Here is a 19,018-nt window from a genome sequence, read left to right as displayed (position 1 = left end):
AAAACAAAAAACACCACTCCACTGTTAAGCAGTATGAACACAGAAAGAAAATTTTAAGTTAGAGTCTTATTATTTACAGCGTCCAAACATTTCAATCCTTCCAAACTCTCTGCCCCTTTGTAGGAAGGAGCAAAAGTATACAATTTAGAAATAATTATCTATAAACAAGAATTATACGTCAATGTACTGGTCAAATATGAAATACATACTAGCAGTCTTTTCCAGATGTCTATAGACTAAGAAGTGAGAAGTAGATAAAGTATTCCTGATACACTGAATATTGAAAAGTATTTTTCAAAAAAATGGATATTTATAATCAAAACAAAACATGGGCTAAAACAGTAATGTTTATATCATCATAAATACTTGCAAATACTCTTCTCACATTTATATTTTGTTCTTTTCCAATAGAACACCACTGTCGATGTACATCATGGTAACAAACTGAATGACAATTGCAAGAAAATTAAGAAATGCCTGATCACAAATTTTAACCTTAATGCTGACATCCTAATTTAAAAGCTGGATCTTCCTGTGCTATAATTAATGAGGCATGGAACCAAAAGAGTAATCTGACTTTATAATTTCACTTCAAAAATCTTTATTTCACGTTTCTACATTTTTTAATATTTGACAGAGTTCAAAAATATTTGACAGAGTTGACTCAGTATTTGATGTACTATTTCTAAAAAAGTTAAATACTTTTGAATTAAGGACATGTACGAATATCCAGTAAGACTAGACTGCTAAAAGGTTAAACTGTTTCTTTCACGTTGACAAAATGTGTCATTTTATGAGATGGTAATGCCCAATAAAACAAAAATACGATCTTAAAAAGCTAGGAAGTAAAAGAGTCCCAATCGGCAACTGTGTAGAAGGAAAATAGGATTACATTTATTGGCTACTATATCAACTTAACTTCTCATAAAATCCTCCTGATCTATTAAATAACTTCAGAACTGAAGTATGCTCTCCTATGGGAGTTGTAAAACAAATTAGATACAATTACAATTCAATACAAATAAAAAGCCAACCTATTTACCCTTAAGATGATTCTTGTTTTAGAGCTTTATTATTTGAATTGGACTAGAATTTTCCCTAATGAATCAAGTGGGCCCCTTGACTTAATCATAGATTTTTATATTATACTTTCTATAGAGAAACATAGTTGATAGGAGTAAGCTCTGGAAAACTGTGGTAACTACCTCCCCAAAGTGAATACAACAAACATCTGTTGCAAGAACTGCTTGGCTTTCAGACAGTACGTAAAGGGTGTTCTTTTTCCCAGTGTTTTGCTATTTAAAAAAAAAAAAAGAACGATTATTTGTTAAGAAACATGTTTCTACTATCAATTCTCAAAACGTAAAATCTTAAAATTCTAAGTTAAACACAGGTCATTACCAGGTTTATTATAGAAGGCAAACTATGCAATGTACAAGACTCCACTCGCATTCTAAAAGGGTAACAAAATAATTGGGCATGTTGCCCTCTGTCTGTGGGTTACAAAGTAATTTTAACCATTGTCTTCCTTTCTTAACTCCTCTACACAAACATCCCAACACTCAGAGCAGAGGAGGGGACTAAATATACACCCCCCCGGGGATTTTCTTCCTCTGTTGCAATCCCAGTGATAATTCAGCTTTCTCCTTGGGATCTCACCAGCTTCTGAACTCAACAATATCCTGTTATCCTCATTAAGTGATAAATGAATTCTTAAAGTTTTACTCAAGTGACAGGATAAATAACTGCAAATGTTTTGCCTAATGCATTAAGCACAAAATGTAATAATTTCAATGGGAGGAAGGGAGGAATCAATGAGCCCTTATGACTCCTCGTCTTTTCTTAACTGCATCAAAGACTTGTTCAGTGCTTTTGGTAAACTGAATACATTTTCCTTGATTCTGTAAGAACAAAATTTTGCCTCAGACTCACAGGTATTTTGCAAAGTAAAAACTCATCTTTTTTAGCATTTGGAAATTACATGAAATGCACACAAATTAGCAGGTACAAATGAATAAAAATGTTTATAAGCAATGGAGCACAGGGCATGTAATACCTTTATAATAAGGAAAGGGGGAGTAGTAAACAGATGACCACCTCTAAACATATTTCAAATAACATGAAAGTTTTTTCACTTTTTAATCTTCTACCCCTCTTCTACCCACGCCTCCTCCCAACCATTTTGAGATTACCATTCATTAAAAGTTTAAGATTCAGTTTTTACAATTCCACTTTTATGCTAACTTATTAATAAGATATTGGTTTAATCCCTAAAACACTTCTGGGGGTACTTCAACAAGGCATCATAACATTACTCTACTGGGGAACCTCTTTCTCATTCAAGCAATGAGTAAAATAAGAAGCTTCCATTTCTTTTCCTGCCAAATCCAAAGTATGAGTACTTCATTATGTTTCAACAAACTTCAAGATCTATAATTGAATTTGCCCATGTCTTCAATTAAAGTCTAAAATGTTAACATGCACCTGTACAGTATGTGTTTACATAACCATAGGGAAAATGCCTTAAACAGTCCTCAAAATGGTATTTGCAAATTCCATTACAAGCAAAAATTTTGAGGAAAATTCATTTAAAGTTGATATAAATAGAAAAAGTCATACATATTCCAGTATATACAAGTTTTGAATAATTTTCAAATCATTACATTTTTTCTACATTTACAGTCTCTGTCTCAGTAAAAGATGAATCACAAAAAGATATTTGCCCGTTTCCTAGGAAAGATAGCTAGCCAACACACACAAAGCATATTCCAGAGCAATTAATTGTTAAAAGCTTCCTTTCTTCGATGTGACAGTCTTCAATTTTTATGGAGGATTACCCTGAGTTGTGAATTTGATTTCAAGAAAACATTAGTTTCAATTTTATGTCTAAGGAAAACAGTTCCTTAAATTTAAAAGAAAAAAAATTAGCTATTATAAATAACTTGAAAAAGGGATTTGAAGTTACAAGGTCACTTGTATATGTATTTCATATATTTTATTATAAATGTATTACATATTATTTATGTACAAAACATTATAGTCTATTTGTATTCTTAAGACATACCTATATTTCCCACAATGAATCTCAGAACAATGCATTTTCAGCAAGCACCTTGTAATTATAAACTAATATAACACTCATAAATACCCATCATTAAATACTATTACATCCATTCTACAGACAGAAAAACTGGTGCTCAGAAGTTAAAAGATTTACCAAAAGCCTTAAGAACAAATCAGGAAACACCACAAACACAAAGTTGAAGATCTGCACATTAATGACTCTCTGAACAGATTTGCATTGCTTTGTTTTTATCTTAATTACTTAATATTATCTAGATTTCACAAAATCTAAAAAGGGAAAAGGTGCTTGCTGACCACTTAATGCTGAATGAAGCAACAGAGGATAGATGAGTTCTATTTAATAAGGAACCCTTGCCTTCTTTGCTATTTTCCTAAAACTTAAATGAAAACTCTCTACGTAGTACCTCTTCTACTGCTTAGTACTTTCAACTTCAAAGTGAATTATCCAAAATCATCCCACTCATTTCTTAAGAAAAAAACAAAACAAAACAAAACTGCATTATTGCCATCTTACTGATGAGAAGACAGCGAAGGAACAAAGCTCTTTGCATGGGTCCCATATTAAGTGTGAGAGAAGTCTGGAATTAGAATATCTTATGTCCTGGACTCCTTATCCAATTTTTCCAGACTAAAGGGCAGTGTTGTTCCTCTTAATTATCTTATTCTGAAGTCACTAAAGGAAGCACACAATTTTCTGAAGGAGAGGGGAGAAACCTATTCTGAAAGTTACAGGTGTAAAGGAATACATGAGAAGTGTATTTCACTGTGCTTAGGTTAAAATTCACTACAATTCAAGTTTTAAAAAATTATTCACCTATGTTATTCCTTTAGTATCCATGAATCAGAAACTCTGCTGGGTGAGACACTGAATTTTTTTTTCCCCCAGAACTAGGCTCATGTCTTTATAGGTGAGATACAAGCTAAGAAATGAAATTAAATGAGGAAGATAAAGAACGGGTCCACATTAAAGCGTATTTGGTGGCATGGAACTTGAAAGATAAGACATCAATTTTCAGCCTGGCTGGTTACAGAATAGGACTCATTGCTTCTAGTCAACAGTGAGCATTTCAGAGGGACAAGAACATGACATTTGAGGGCAAATGATGCATGGTAATACGCACGATGCATTCCTTGAAAAGCTGGAGAAAAGAATGAACTAAGTAAGCTGGCAGGGTAAAAAATGTTCAATAACCAGGCGTTCAGATGAGAAAATGGATGAGAAAAATATTCAGATAAGTCCTCTAACTTCACTGAACAGTTTTTAAAAAACCTATGCTTTACAGGTGGAGAAAGATATATAAACAATAATTTCTATAGATTGATATAGTCTTTCTACTTTCTAAGAAAATTACGGTTTCATGTGGAAAAACAACATAACCAGCATATCCCTAATTATAGGCAAGTTTTCAGATTCCAAGGTGACAGCAAAAGTGCAACAAACAAGACAGAGTTGTCATGTTAACGAGACATACCTCTTGGACTGATCGAGCAGCTGGCTTGTCTTGATGATTGGCCAATATTAAAAAGGGTAAAGTGCATAACTGTGGGTGCTGAAGAGCTGAGTGCAGTTCATTTCTAGCAGTTTCTAAATCATCTTCTGAAGAGGCACTGTCTAATACAAATATTACCCCTTGAGATCCTTGGTAGTAGCGACTCCAATATTTCCGGATATTATCAGCCCCTGTCAAAAACAAAACAAATTCTCTTTTTAAAAATAGCTTTCAGAAACTGAAAAAACACTGAACAATACTGTTGGGAACACTCAACAGTAATTCCTAGTGGAAACCAGTGTAGCTTTCAAAAATTAAGTGCAGAAAACATGGTTGATGACAACAAAGGCATGAGAGCCAACAGGTAGATGTGGCCTTGAAGAAGAACACCAAAGTTGAGGAGTCATTCTTCATACCTTTCTTATCAAAATATGTGCGAAAAACCAGGATACTTTTTAGATTCAAACTCAAAATGTTTTCAGATTTTGCTTACTAGCCCAAAATCAACTCCACTCTTTATAAGTTGAGTCTGAGCCTAACTCAGAGAGCAGCGTAACCTAGCTGTTCAGAGAGGCTTTTTTTCCCAGACAATGAACATTAGCTTGATATTTTCTAAAAGAACTCCTTGCTGATCAGGGCAGCCTTGTTTAATTTCACCTAGAAAGTGAAAACTACTAGCACAATACCTTCATGTATCAAAGTGCTGAAATTTGTGATGAATTAAAACCCATTTGGCAATGAGCATCCTCATGGCCTTGGTATGACGGGGTGTTCACAAAAGACACTGAGATTCTCACCAGCCAGGGCCATGTCTTAGTCTTCTTTGTATTCCCAATATCGAGCACAACATATAACTTGAGGCTCAGTACAGGAATGAGGGAAATGAGGGAAGGAGGAAGTGAAATTATACACTAATTAGGCTTTATGGATTTTGAGACTAGAAAGACCTGGAGAGACCGTCTAGTCCAACTGTCTGAGGAAATTGGGGCCAAGAGAGGTGAAGTGAGTAATCCCCATTCATCTGTCTAGTCAATCACAAAACTGAGATTTGCATCTGAGTAGACAACCTATCCAGGGAGGGCATGGGCATTCCCCACTACATCATGATGACTGCTTCCTTTACTTTCATTCAATTCATGAATAGCACGGGCAGTGTCTGTATGGGGGGTGGGGTAAGGGGATGGGGGGGAGGCTTATTGGTTATACAACAAAAATTAGATAAAGGTATTTCATCAATTTAGTGCATACGATCAAGTCTTAACCTTAAGTTCAGTAACTACATGTTAGTCATCCATTGAATATTTAGCTCCTATACAGAATATACTGTGCTAAGTGCTAGGGGCATAGAGATTAAGGACTGGAGTCGGCATGCACTAACTGGCAACGGCCAAAGGTGTGCCTCTCTTTCCAACTCTGTGTTCAAGGACACCATACTGGAAGCTCGAAACTGGACAGGGTGTGAATATTTTCACTATCAAAATCAACAACAGCTATCATCAGGTCTTTTCTTCCCCTGAAGGCCAACACACCACTGGATGACATTAAGAAGCCCAGGTTTTTCTGGGAGAAATAGAAAGAAAAAAAAAGTAATAGAGCACTGTTAGAGAGGTACTCCTTAAGCAGGATGAGAGCAAGAGAGGTGGCATCTCAACTGGACTGGACAATTCTCTTCAAAAACAGTAGTTACCAAACACCTACCATTTATTAAGCACTTTCTAGGTTCCAGGCACAGTGCTAGGTGTTTTCAAAAGAAGAGCTCATATAATTCTTATAACCACCTAAGAGGGAGGTATATTGACTCGGGATTTAAAACTAATTTTCAGATTTTAAAATCCAGGGTATTTGTCATATTTTGCTGAAACAACCCGCTATAGAAGATGATCAAGGACACTTAATGTTGAGTAACCTTCAATATGTAAAGACATGGCATATGAACAGGGGTAACATCCAACCAAGAAAGCAGAACAAAACAAAGCAAAAGAAAAAAAAATTAAGCCAGAGATTATTTAATATAGGTAGGTAGTTGCATAAGTGATGGTTGAACTAAGAAAACAACAGAGGCACCGAAATTAGCAACACCTTAGGCCAGGTTCCCTAGGAACAGAGTCTGAGTTGGCATTTCTTGAATGCCTAATTACAGGTAGTATTATCAGGAGAAACCAGGAGTGAGAAAAAAAAAAAAAAGCAAGCTAGAATTGGGAAGAAGCTAGGCAAAGATACGGTTTCAGAAATCCAGCCTCAGCTTGATCCACTGAGGAGCTCTAGAGCATGTACTGAACCACAGAAGTTGTCCAGTCCAAAGGCAAGGGGGCTGGGCTGCTATACCCCTGTATAGTCATTGGCTATGAGCCACCCTAGGGAACAGGAGGGGGTAGGTATGTGATCTCATACTCTCCCAGACATATTTAGTTGAGGCAATTACGGTCAGCCAAGGGCAGGCCTCTGGAGAAGGGTACAGGTGTGAGTTATTAGCAGCCAATACTTGCAGCAGCTGGGAGATGGATGCACTGGCCCAGTAAAGGAGATCTGGGTAGGATACCAACAGCATCTGCTACAAGCTACATCCAGACATTATCCATATGCTAGAGAACCATCCATAAGCTTGAGGAGCAAAAGTAGCAGCAGTGTTACCTGATGGTAAATGTTTAAAACAAAAATACTGTGCATGTACATATCCATACATAATTTATTACAAAATTTATTAAAGGATGTGTAGCACACAATTTTCATCTAACAGATGCAACATGCTTTACTGTAAATTCCATAGAGCTCATTAATGCTCACAAAATGGTTCCGGGATTTTGCCCAACTTTTGTATCCATAGTCAACCAACAGTTGCAATTGACCAAGTACAGTTCCAAAATAAATGTTGCTTGTCCTGTTTTACACGTATTAACTCATTTACTCTTGACAATCTTAAGAGGCAGGTATTCTTATGGCTCCCATTTTATCAATAATAAAACTAAGACATGAAACGATTACATAATGTGGCCCAGGTTATACATCTAAAATATATATTTAGGTCTAATGAGATTGAAAGAGAAGGATCATTGACTGGGAAGGTGATAAAACTAAACAAAACACTCTATTACCACATAAGCCAAGGGAAGGGGAAGCAACCTATTAGAATAAAATGTGCTAGGTGCCTATATATATTAACGCTCAGAGTAGGAACAATGTCCAAGAACATTTCCAGTCAACTAATTCAATGAATAGTATTATGAAGTACTATTCTATACAAGTCACTGAGCAAGAACCTATAAGAAATATTTAAAAATCCATTATTCCCCTTAGATCAAATCCTCAAATTCTTTCAAGTAATAATAACTACAACAAGGCCTATAAATACATTAGAGGGAATCAATACGGCCATAGCATTAAGACGGTGTGCAGAGAATCAAATATAAAGACAATACTGGTTGCATGTTCCAATGGAACTTTTCCATTGGAAATACGTGGGACATCCTCAAAATCCAACTCATGAGGCTCATCTCTTTCAAAAAGAAACTATTTCCATCTACCACATTTAGGAGCACATAGGACACCTGAAAATAGTGAGACAAAATGGTGAGTCCAATGACTGTGCTGGTAGAAACAAACCCACCCAAAGAGAAATGTCATAATTCCTTAAAATGTCCCGTCTTTGACAAAGTATGTGAATAATACAGTATTAATAGTGCAAAGACCCATTTCTTTAGTCTGCTACCACACAGTTATCTGCCCGATCTTAGCATTTCTGACGTTCATCACAAATACTGGGCCTGGAATTCGAAATTCCAGTTCAGTCGTTTGCCCAATGGCTTGATCAGCAGCAGCCTAAACCCGGATTAGGGCCCAGGAAACCAGCAGTGGGGTGAAGGCTCGTATAAAGTTGGTCAGTCTGGGTGAGTGGATCTTAGTTAAGCCACCAGATTAAAAGGAGAAATGGGTATGTCGTTAACCCAGCTGCCAGATGCTTTGAGAAGTGAGCCTAACTGGGAGAATTCAGAACACCCGTTTGATGTCCGCATTCCAATATTCCTCATCCACAAACTGAGTCCAAAGGGAGTAACATAACACAGGCCATCACATCAAATAGTGGTCTGGGGCCACTCATTTTAATGACTGAATAGTGCATGCTTTGTGTCATTTAAATTGTTATATAAAAAGGTTAAACACCCAACTCAAACCCGGCCTGTATTTTGTACACTGATTAAAAAACAAAGGGGTATCTTAACAGTAGAGAGGGTCCGATACTGCCTTACTAAACGTTGTAAGGAGTCTCTGGTGATCTAAGAGTTCAATCTGAGAGCCAATCAATCAGGAGAGCCTAGTTTAAGCCGCTACAAGAGGAAAACTAGAAGATAGGAGCGTAACATGTCTTCATTATGCGAGGTTCTTTTTAAAGGCACACTATGGCAACTATGGACAACTTTTCTATGGTACATATGGACAACTATGGAACATTCTCTTAATATTCATTAATTCATCTAAGAGACGATTATTGAGCAGCTGGCACCATCCCAGGTGCTGGGGACAGAGTAGCAAACAGAACAGACAAAAACTTCAGTCTTCAGAGGGCTTACATTCTTTACCAGCAGAGCCAGCCTAGCATTACAGAGGTTAAAAATGCCAAGTATCTGTTTTCCAAGTTCTCTCCTACAGCATGGGCAGATTATTCAGTTATGGCAAACTGGGACTCAACCAGGGTTTGCTGGGAGCTTCTGGAAAAAAAAAAAAAGTGTCCCTCAATAAAAAGAGAGATGCCCAAAGAGAGCCACCTCTCTCTCCTGGTTTTTTTTTTTTTTTTATCTCATTAGGTGATAAGATGATGCTTTGAACTGTGTTAACCTAGCAATCTTGAAGGAGACACGCCAACACATTGAGGACGTCAGAACGGAAAGACAGAAAGAGCCTGGGTCGTTGAGAACACCGCTGAGCAGCAGTACCAACCACCGACATTCTAAGAACCCCTTATTCTGGAGTACAGTAAATGCCTATTATTCAAGCCAATTTTAGAAGACTATTTTGTTATTTGCAGCCAAAAAAATGCTTAGTTCCCTTAAGTTAAAAGACCATAAATAAGTTTCTTACAAGAGTTGTTCTTTGAAAGATAAACCCAATGAACTATAAAAAACAAACAAAAAAAAGGGATATACAGGAGTCAACAACAATAAAAACAGTTGTTCAAAGTTGTCCCTATGGCGGGGGTGGGGGGGAGGCTGTCCTTATGGAAAATCTCATCTCCAGACCAGTGATATCTAACTAAACTTTTTGTGTTAATTTTTTACCTGTGCTTTCCAATATGGTAACCGCTAGCCACGGTGGCTACTGGGTACTTGAAATGCAGCCAGTGCAATGGAAGAACTTAATTTTATTTAAATTTGCTTAAATTTGAAGTTCCGACGCCACACATGGCTGATGGCTACTGTACTGGATAGTGCGTTCTAGATATTCCTCTCACTTCTTGCTGACTGCTAGGAACCCCTAAGACTAGAACAGTTAGAGATCTAATCCTGTCTCTGAAAGGAAAAGCAGGTAGCTGTGCTGGCGGAGGAGCAGGTGTGGTCGGTCCGATCCAAAGACGGTTTGCCGAGGGGCTACGCGTAGCTAACCAGAGCGAGGGCATCCACCGTGCTCAGCCACCCTGTCACGACGCAGTGGGGATGAGGCCTCAAGATTTTCTTCTCTTTCCATCCTCTTACCACAGTCTGAAGAAAATGAAGGAGAATAAGACGATTTTCCCTCTGGAAAACTTAATGAGACCGGAGAACCCAAAAAAGCAGCCAATTTTGGAGAATTTTAATTGTAAATTAATTCTTCAAATCTTACAGAAGGAGGATGTATCCTCAGAACAAAAGTCACTTCAGCAGTATTACTTTAAGAAGAATGGTTTCCAGCATGGGGAGAAAACATTCTCCCCAGAAAGGACAGGAGAAGGGACAGAAAAGTAATACTTTTAAATTCTTTTTTTACCCCTCCCATCTGTGGAGTCTTGGGTCTTTCTGACGGATGGTCTCTTTCATTCTTTTCATCTTCTCTACATCAAACTCACTCAGTTTTTAAAAACTGAAATACTAAGAGTTTGGGAAGACTAAGATCTACATATCTAAACTCAAACTTTTGTTACAGAACCCCCCTACCCCCAAAAAGTCAAAACATCTTAAGCCCTCCTTAAATGGTCAATACAAAGTATAAAAATGTGAAGATTCAAAAGTCAAGCTCTCCTAAGGGAGGTGTATTGTCCTATTTTGCTTTCAGAGTCAAAAAAAAAAAAAAAAAAAACAACCCAAAACACTCTAGATAATAAAAAAAAATTTAGAAAAATTTATGAAAAACAAAAATGTGGTCTACATCATGGGAGGAGAACTACCACTAAACAGGATAAACGGTTGAGCTGGAGGAGACCACAGTCCTCAGGCTCAGAGAGAGATGTGCTGAGAACACCCACGTAGAATATAAAAGACGATTAACACATGGTCGTCATCCACCCCCACCTCACCAACACATTACATCACAGCTAACCTTGTAAAGGTGTTTATATACATCACCTCACTTAACTTTTTAGGAGTTATTATCCTTATTTAATGGATGGAGAAATTGGGACAGAAAGTTTACTACACACTTTTCTCCATATCCAGCTAATAAATGGCAGATCCAGGATTCAAAGTTTGGACTGATTCCAAAGACCATGTATTCTTTTCTCCTACACGGTGCTGCTTCCCAGAGAGTGTAAGCGGTTCCAGTGAAAGGGAGAGAAGAGGAACAAAAGCATTCCAGGGGGAAGCGCATGGCTGGGAGCACGAGCTAAGAGGAAACTAGGAGTGGGTGAGTGGGCGGGGGCACAGTGAAGACACGGAGCAGAAGTCTCAGCTGGTGACGAGTAATGGCCAGTGTGAAGACAGAATATGGATGGCTCTGTAAGCCAGTCAGTGTCTGGGCGTGAGGCAGCAGTAAATGGAGAATTATTTCAGAGCCCGGGGGACATTACTTGGGTAATCTTGTCTTGCTTAAGGGCCTTGTTGACTACCCCCATTATCTGTTAGTTCTTAGGGCAGACAGTACTACCTACCCACAGCTGAGCTTCTTCCAATCCTAAGGTGCCAAGCCTCTAGATTTCACAAACCTTAAAAATGAATACTCTCCATACTCCTGGACATAAAGCTAACTGCAGAGCTTGAAAAAGATTCACTTAGTAAGGTATTCCTGTATTTATGAGCAATACAGTTTCTTAGGGAGGGGGGAAAAAACGTGGGCAAGAAAGAAAAAGAGTTCTACCTGCTCCCGAAGGGTGGAAGAGAGTCAGTAAAGGAAATATATGTCAGCAAATAGTTGTGCCTTATTTTGGATTCCCCCAGTGTAAAGGGTTTATTCAAGCGGTGAATGCAGAAAATGCTAGTGGCAGAGTGAGGAAGTGGGAGCAGGAAAGAGACAACCCACGAAAAGAACTATCCAAACAGCAACCACCGTGGGTAGCCTGAACCGACTCAGGCTAGAACTGGAAGCATTTGGAGCCTCATCCACCTACCTCCCATTAGTGGTTGCTTGAGGAGAACTGCACGTTATTTTCATAACATCTCCAGCTTTGCCAAGGCACTGAGGTCTCAGTAATTCTTGAGAGCGAAGAGGCTAAGACCTCATAGGGGTTTTAGAATTGTACATACTTGTGATCTTTAATATGCAAAAGGGACCACAGGGATCTGCTAAAACTCAGGCATATTTGGAGCTGTTTTTCAGCAGAAATAAACGTGTTACACCGAACTATACGTTCACCCTATCTCCTGTCCAAAGATAGGTCAGCCAGAGTTGGGAGTGCAATTGCAAAATTAAGAGGTCTATATAGGAACTGGACTAATCTCCTTGGTCTCATTAGGCTGGAATTCTAACCCAGTGATCACATGCTTTGGAGCCTAGAAAGGTTATTACAACACGTGCAGCCTTGGAATCAGACTTCAAATAGCACATCCTCAGAAAATTCGGAAGCAGGCGGTCCTCAGCCTACCTTTTACAAACAAAAAGCTGTTACACCAAGTGCCCTCTTCCCACATTATCCTGCCCCTCAAGAAGGAGTCTGGATGTCCGGGTTACTCAAAGCACAACTGTACATCATTACCTTCACCATCCAGTTCTAACTACCGTACCTGAGGACTCCGCCTGCTCCCTCATTATCTTGCCCTCCTCTAACGTTCCCACTCCCGTCCACACCCTCAACCACTTTCCATCTGGATCACCAGCATGGCCCTCTAACTGATCTCCTTGCTTCTGTCCTGGCAGTGCTCTGATGACATTATTAATACTGATCCAGGAAACTAGCTCAAGCTCTATCACCACTCTGCTCAAAAACATCAAATGCCTATAAAACCTGAAATTCCCAAATGCCAGAACTTAGCATTTAGTTCTCTGTGATCTGGCTCCAACTGGCCATTCCTTACTCCGTCTCTCCGTCCGTCTCCTTGCACCCTACACAAATGCACCTTGCTCTCTCCCAGACTACACCAGGCTTCCACTATCACGTCTTTGGTTGTTATCCCCCCTGCCTGGAGTTCCTGCCATGTCCGTTCTCCCCTCGGCTCCTGCACAGGGAAATCACCACCTGCCCTGCACGGGCCAGAGCGTCTATTCCACCCAGCCTTCCCACAGTCTCCCGGCTGGAAAGAACGTCTCAGAAACTTTTAATCTCTTTCTCTCAGCACTCTTCATAAGACTTTCTACCCCGTAGCATAGTTACCTGAATGCACATTTCATTTTCGAGCCATCTGGGAGTTTGGAGCCTTTGTGTGCCTCATTCATTTTCACACTCTGAATGCCTCTAACACAGTCTTACGCAATCACTATTTTTTTCCATGAATTGGTTAATCTTTTATACAATGTTTACTCAGATTTCTCACATGCAGAACGTAAAGTTCACTCAACAAAACATTTCATGATACAGAAATAAGCGAGGGTGCCTGGGTGGCTCAGTTGGTTAAGCAACTGCCTTCGGCTCAGGTCATGATCCTGGAGTCCCAGGATCAAGTCCCGCATCAGGCTCCCTGCTCAGCAGGGAGTCTGCTTCTCCCTCTGACCTTCTTCCCTCTCATGCTCTCTCTCTACCATTCCCTCTCTCAATAAATAAATAAAAATCTTTAAAAAAATAAAAAATAAAAAAATGTTCAGAAATAAGCTATCTTCTTGGTGGATGGTGGTAGCTTGTTGGCTTACTGTTATTAGCATGTAGTTTTTACATTTCTGACACAGTTCTGCAAGGAATCGCTCATCTGACATTTTTGATTTAAAAATATTTTAATTCCGCATACACAATAAAATTATACTCTATTCACAGCTTTTTGCCTTTCTCAGAGTTCTGTTTTAGTATTGGGAAATGTGCAGCCATAAGGGTACGTGTGCTGAGCACCGTACTAAAACACAACTAAGAGCATTACCCTGTGCTCTTCGGGATCCGTCAGCCTGTCCTGATGCCCCACAGAACAAGCAGCTCTGAGAAACTGAAAGTGTAGAACGAAAAAGCTGTGGGAAGAGTTGTGGGAAAACGTTCCCTTCTGTACTCCCATAAAAGCCAAGGGCCTACTGCCTAGAAGACCCACAAAACCAAGGTGATCACTGTGTGCATAGCTCCAAATGTTTACCAAGCAGCAAATTCCTGGGCTATTGGCCTAACACAAAAAGCACATTTTGTAGTATTCTGGAAAATCAGGTGCCCAGACTAGGAAAGAGTCTGGGCACAATTTTGTTGCAATTGCCATTGACCAAGCAACAAATTGGGAAGAGCCACAGCACGAATTTTCTGGCTGAAATGGAAGGCGTTTCTTCCATACTTGGGGTGAAATACAATCTTCTAATACCGTGGAAAGGCTATGGTATTCTAGCGTAGCTTACCACGCTCCCCCCCCACGTATTTTTTACTGTAAAGTTTGACTTACACCAACCATATGACAAAACTGACAACATGAGGTTCTAGATGAACATAAATTCACAGCCCACAGAAAAAGTTTACAACATCTAACGTCTCATTCCACATAGCAATAAAGAATTAGGACAACAGATTATAAGCTTTGACCTTCAAAAGTAGAATATTAGGTTTTTACTCTAACTGTAATTTTTTTTTAAAGACTTTATTTATTTGACAGAGAGAGACACTGCGAGAGAGGGAACACAAGCAGGAGGAGTTGGGGAGGAAGAAGCAGGCTTCCCACAGAGCAGGGAGCCCGATGCAGGGGCTCGATCCCAGGACCCTGGGACCATGACCTGAGCCGAAGGCAGACGCTTAACGCCTGAGACACCCAGGTGCCCCTCTAACTGTAATTTCTATTTTGTGACGAATTTGACCTTAAAACATTAGTAGTAACCTACTCATGTAATAAAACCTTAAGGGACTTCTGCTTGGTCCACAACATTTATTTGATCCCACTTGTATTTACCCTTTTGTCTTTTAATACTTTTTTTTTTTTTTTTTTTTTAAGATTTATCTATTTGAGAGAGAAGGAGAGAGAGTGCATGCACATGAGCAGGGGTGGGGAGGGGCAGAGGGCCAAGCTGGGAGCCCAATGCAGGGCTGGATCCAAGGACCCTGAGATCATGACCCGAGCGGAAGGAAGACACTTAACCAACTGAGCCACCCAGACACCCCAATACTCTGTTATTCTTGATGGAAATACTTATCACAACTCCTAAAGGAGGTTTAAGTTTTCTTTCATGTACTCTTCCCTTCTGTCCTATTTGTTGCCATCCTACGGATTATACAAGTTCAGCAAGGGTCCATGGTTAGGCTTAAGCATAAAAGAGCAAATGGGAAAAAAGAAAAAAAGCAAAGGGGCGCCTGTGTGGCTCAGTCGTTAAGCGACTGCCTTTGGCTCAGGTCATGATCGAGCCCCGCATCAGGCTCCCTGCTCCGCGGGAAGTCTGCTTCTCTCTCTCCCACTCCCCCTGCTTGTGTTCCCTCTCTCACTGTGTCTCTGTCAAATAAATAAATAAAATCCTAAAAAAAAAAAAGCTAATATACATTATAATCTGAACTCTATAATTAGAAAAGTCAAAGTGCTTTACGAATCATAAATAAATAGGGGCAGTTGTCAGCCTAGGGATCACTTATGCTCCAAAACTTTTGGAAGGCTCTAATTTTTTCAGAACTTGGCACACTAATTTTCCTTGAAAATAAGACAAGCACTGGAGTTGGGTTTAGTCGTGAGAGGCAGGTTAGCTCAGATAAAGGGTAGGACAGTGGAGTGATTAGCATGGACCCTGATGTCAGACTCACTGGGTTCAAAATCTAGTTCCACCATGTCATCTTAGTGACCTTGGATAATTGGCTTACTTGTTCTAAGACTTGGGGTTTCCCTTTGATAAAAGGGAAAAATAATAATACTTAGGTACCCAATAGGATTGCTGGAATTAAATGAGATAACTCATTTGGCACAGTGCTTGGAACAGTCTATCTGTTCATTAAGTGTAGTTAATTGGTTATTGTTTCTATTATCATTGGGCCACCATTTAAGCCTGTAACTTACTGAACTATGGTACTAACCTGAGTTCTAACGCCTGGAAAGAAAAGTCTACCAGGTGCTGAAAGAAACCAGGCAAAGGAGAGTACTTTCCTCTGCAATTTCCAGTACAGCCAATGCTATAAAAAATAAACCACATTTTTGTTGTCTGATTGCTGTGGCTAGGACTTCTAGTACAATGTTGAACAGCAGTGGTGATAGTGGACATCCCTGCCGTGTTCCTGACCTTAGGGGGAAAGCTCTCAGTTTTTCCCCATTGAGAATAATATTCGCTGTGGGTTTTTCATGGATGGCTTTTATGATATTGAAGTATGTACCCTCTATCCCTATACTCTGAAGAGTCTTCATCAAGAAAGGATGCTGTACTTTGTCAAATGCTTTTTCTGCATCTACTGAGAGGATCATATGGTAACAAACTGAGGGTTCTAGAGGGGAGGGGGGTGGGGGGATTCGTTAGCCCGGTGATGGTTATTAAGGAGGGCACGTACTGAATGGAGCACTGGGTGTTATACACAAACAATGAATCATGGAACACTACATCAAAAACTAATGATGTAATGTATGGTGACTAACAACAAAATAAAAAAAAAACACGTTTTTATTTGAGGTGGACCCTTTCTTCCTTCTCATAACTTTCTTCTTCATCCAGTATCTCCCACAGCCTCTAGTACTTCATATTCCCCAATTTCTTCCTCCCCCATTGTTGGTTGGGGGTGGGGGGAGAAATCTGAACATCAAAGAAACTTCTCCCCTTCAGATGAGTGTGCACGGTCCTTTACTACCAGAGGTCTTCAGCTAGATTTTTAAAGAAGCAGTGTGATTTATCAATTTAACATTAAGATGACACTTTCATGACACTCTCATTTTATAGGATGAGAAAACCCCAACTGGTCACTACTGCAAACTGATTTCATGTGTGTCTGTGTACCTTTAGGAGTGGCTGTTACACAGAAGGCTGACATATGGTGGATATACACACAGCTATTTTTACACTTTACATTTCCCTCCCTTTTGTTATAAAGTCATGGATCATCAAAAACTGGTACATCTATTCAGCAACTCGTATGACTGCACTAGCAAGAGTTCAAGAAGCGTGGGTTAAGGCAGGGTTGCCATTTCGCGGAGTCTATTTTTTTTTAAAGGACTACTTTTAAATACAATGTAGGTGCATTATGAGTAGGAAAAAGCAAGCAAAACTAGGTACAAAATGAGCTCTTTTTCTCAGGAATTTTTGCATCTGTTTATAACCCACTTTCTCACACTCACAGCTTTTTGGTAGCTTTTCTGTAAACATGCCACATTCACCAGGTCTCTATCAATTAACTTTGCTAAGTATACTCAAGATCTTCCTTGCTCAATGGGTTCACTACTATGTCTCCAGCTGTTTCTGCAGACTCTGCCACAGAGCAGCCTCTCTGTATTTGCTGATGAAGTTAAGAAGTGAATGAAAGGATGAATACGTGCATTATTTGCCCATGAATTGGGAGTATAAGCAGTCTCATTTTTATATAGTCTAAAATACCCTTTATTGCTCCCTTTTTAAAAAAAAGTTATTATTTTAGAGAGAGGGCACGAGTAGTGGGAGAGTAAGAGAATCCCAAGCAGACTCCCCACTGAGAGTGGAGCGGGACGCTGGGCTTGATCTCCCGACCCTGAGACCATGACTAGACCAGAAATCAAGAGTCAGCCGCTTAACTGACCGAGCCACCCAGGAGCCCCTCCCTTACTTCCTTTCATAATTCTTTTCTGAAATACTCTTCTCTCTGAGCTTCTTTCTAAAGCAGGGCAGTTCCTTTTTGTCCTCAGAAGTAAGTTTTCTGTCTGTCCTTCGAAATTGCCATTATAAAAGGAATACTAGAGATAAGACCACTCCACTTCAGACAATTCCAAATGAATAAACTCTATAACCCTGGCTGGATGAACGACTCATTAAAATGTCTTTAAGGTAATCGGACTTCCTTTTTTACACACTTACTATATATTTAAATGAGATTAGCCCACTACATCACACATACCATTAAACAGATTTCTTCATGTGTAACTACATCACTACATCAATAATCGCCACCTTCTGTCTTTGAAGCTCTGCGACATCTCCGATTATCTCAAGAGGCAAGTGGAACTCTCAAAATGAAATTAATTTCAACTAACTTTAAAATACAAGTATTAAGTATGTATGCATCATCCAGCACTTGGGGACAGAGGGTTACACAAAATAGAGTGTCACAGCATAAAAAGATTAGGAATCAGTGCACCAGCCAAAGAGAAGACAAATGAGTTTGAACACTGCTTGAGGTTAAGCACTTCACTTCCAAATACAGTTTCCCATGAAGAACACACTCAAAAGAAAAGAGACGGTGCAATTTAAATGATGCTAAGCCTACTGTCTAAGTTTTATTTAGATTGGGTTAGTTAAAGAATATATTTGCTTGAGGATAAAGAAGAGATTATATGAAAAGACACATTTATTAGGTATCCCGTAGGGCTCCACAATGCTGAGTTTTCTTAAAGCTCTGATATTAGGACTTACTTTCAGAGCTGACTAATGAGGCCCCGTCACACCATTCATGTCCTCTTTATTTTAGGTAAGTGAAACAATTATAGGGTAGACATGTATAAAAGTATGCCAATCTGACATAAGATCAGAGTCCTTTAAGAAAAAACTTATTTTCAACACATTTGTCATATACTTGTTGCTATTTTGAATAGTATCTCTTATATACAAATGGCTAAACCATGCCTGCGGCAATTAGGAGAGAAAAAACACTATCCACCTCACCCCCATTCTTTGGTTTGTATCTTTCAAGATCTATCCCTTCTTTAATTAGAAAAATGATGGCCTTGCTGTAAACCTCAAGAATCAGATCATTTCATTCAGTGCACACACTTAGGTTCATACACATGCAAACACAGTCTTAATATACTAATGAATCTAAGGTTCTGTATCCTTGTGAATAACCAATGTCT

The 19,018-nt window shown here is 39.2% G+C and overlaps 1 protein-coding gene across 3 annotated transcripts in view; it reads right to left on the bottom strand.

The window, feature by feature from the left end:
* The window catches only part of ARL15 (ARF like GTPase 15), a 394,621-nt gene that overhangs the window by 191,984 nt on the left and 183,619 nt on the right, over positions 1-19,018 (bottom strand). For all 3 annotated transcript variants that reach the window (XM_028106525.2, XM_028106523.2, XM_028106524.2), the window contains exon 4: positions 4,557-4,765. In XM_028106525.2, the coding sequence (XP_027962326.1) occupies positions 4,557-4,765 (209 nt within the window). The remainder of the gene's footprint in view (positions 1-4,556; positions 4,766-19,018) is intronic.

The sequence above is a fragment of the Eumetopias jubatus genome, unplaced genomic scaffold (assembly GCF_037043125.1).
Source record: "Eumetopias jubatus isolate StellerSeaLion01/CBP00866 unplaced genomic scaffold, mEumJub1_p1.0 scaffold_5, whole genome shotgun sequence".
Classification (NCBI taxonomy): Eukaryota; Metazoa; Chordata; class Mammalia; order Carnivora; family Otariidae; genus Eumetopias; species Eumetopias jubatus.
This window is presented reverse-complemented; position numbering and strand designations above follow the sequence as displayed.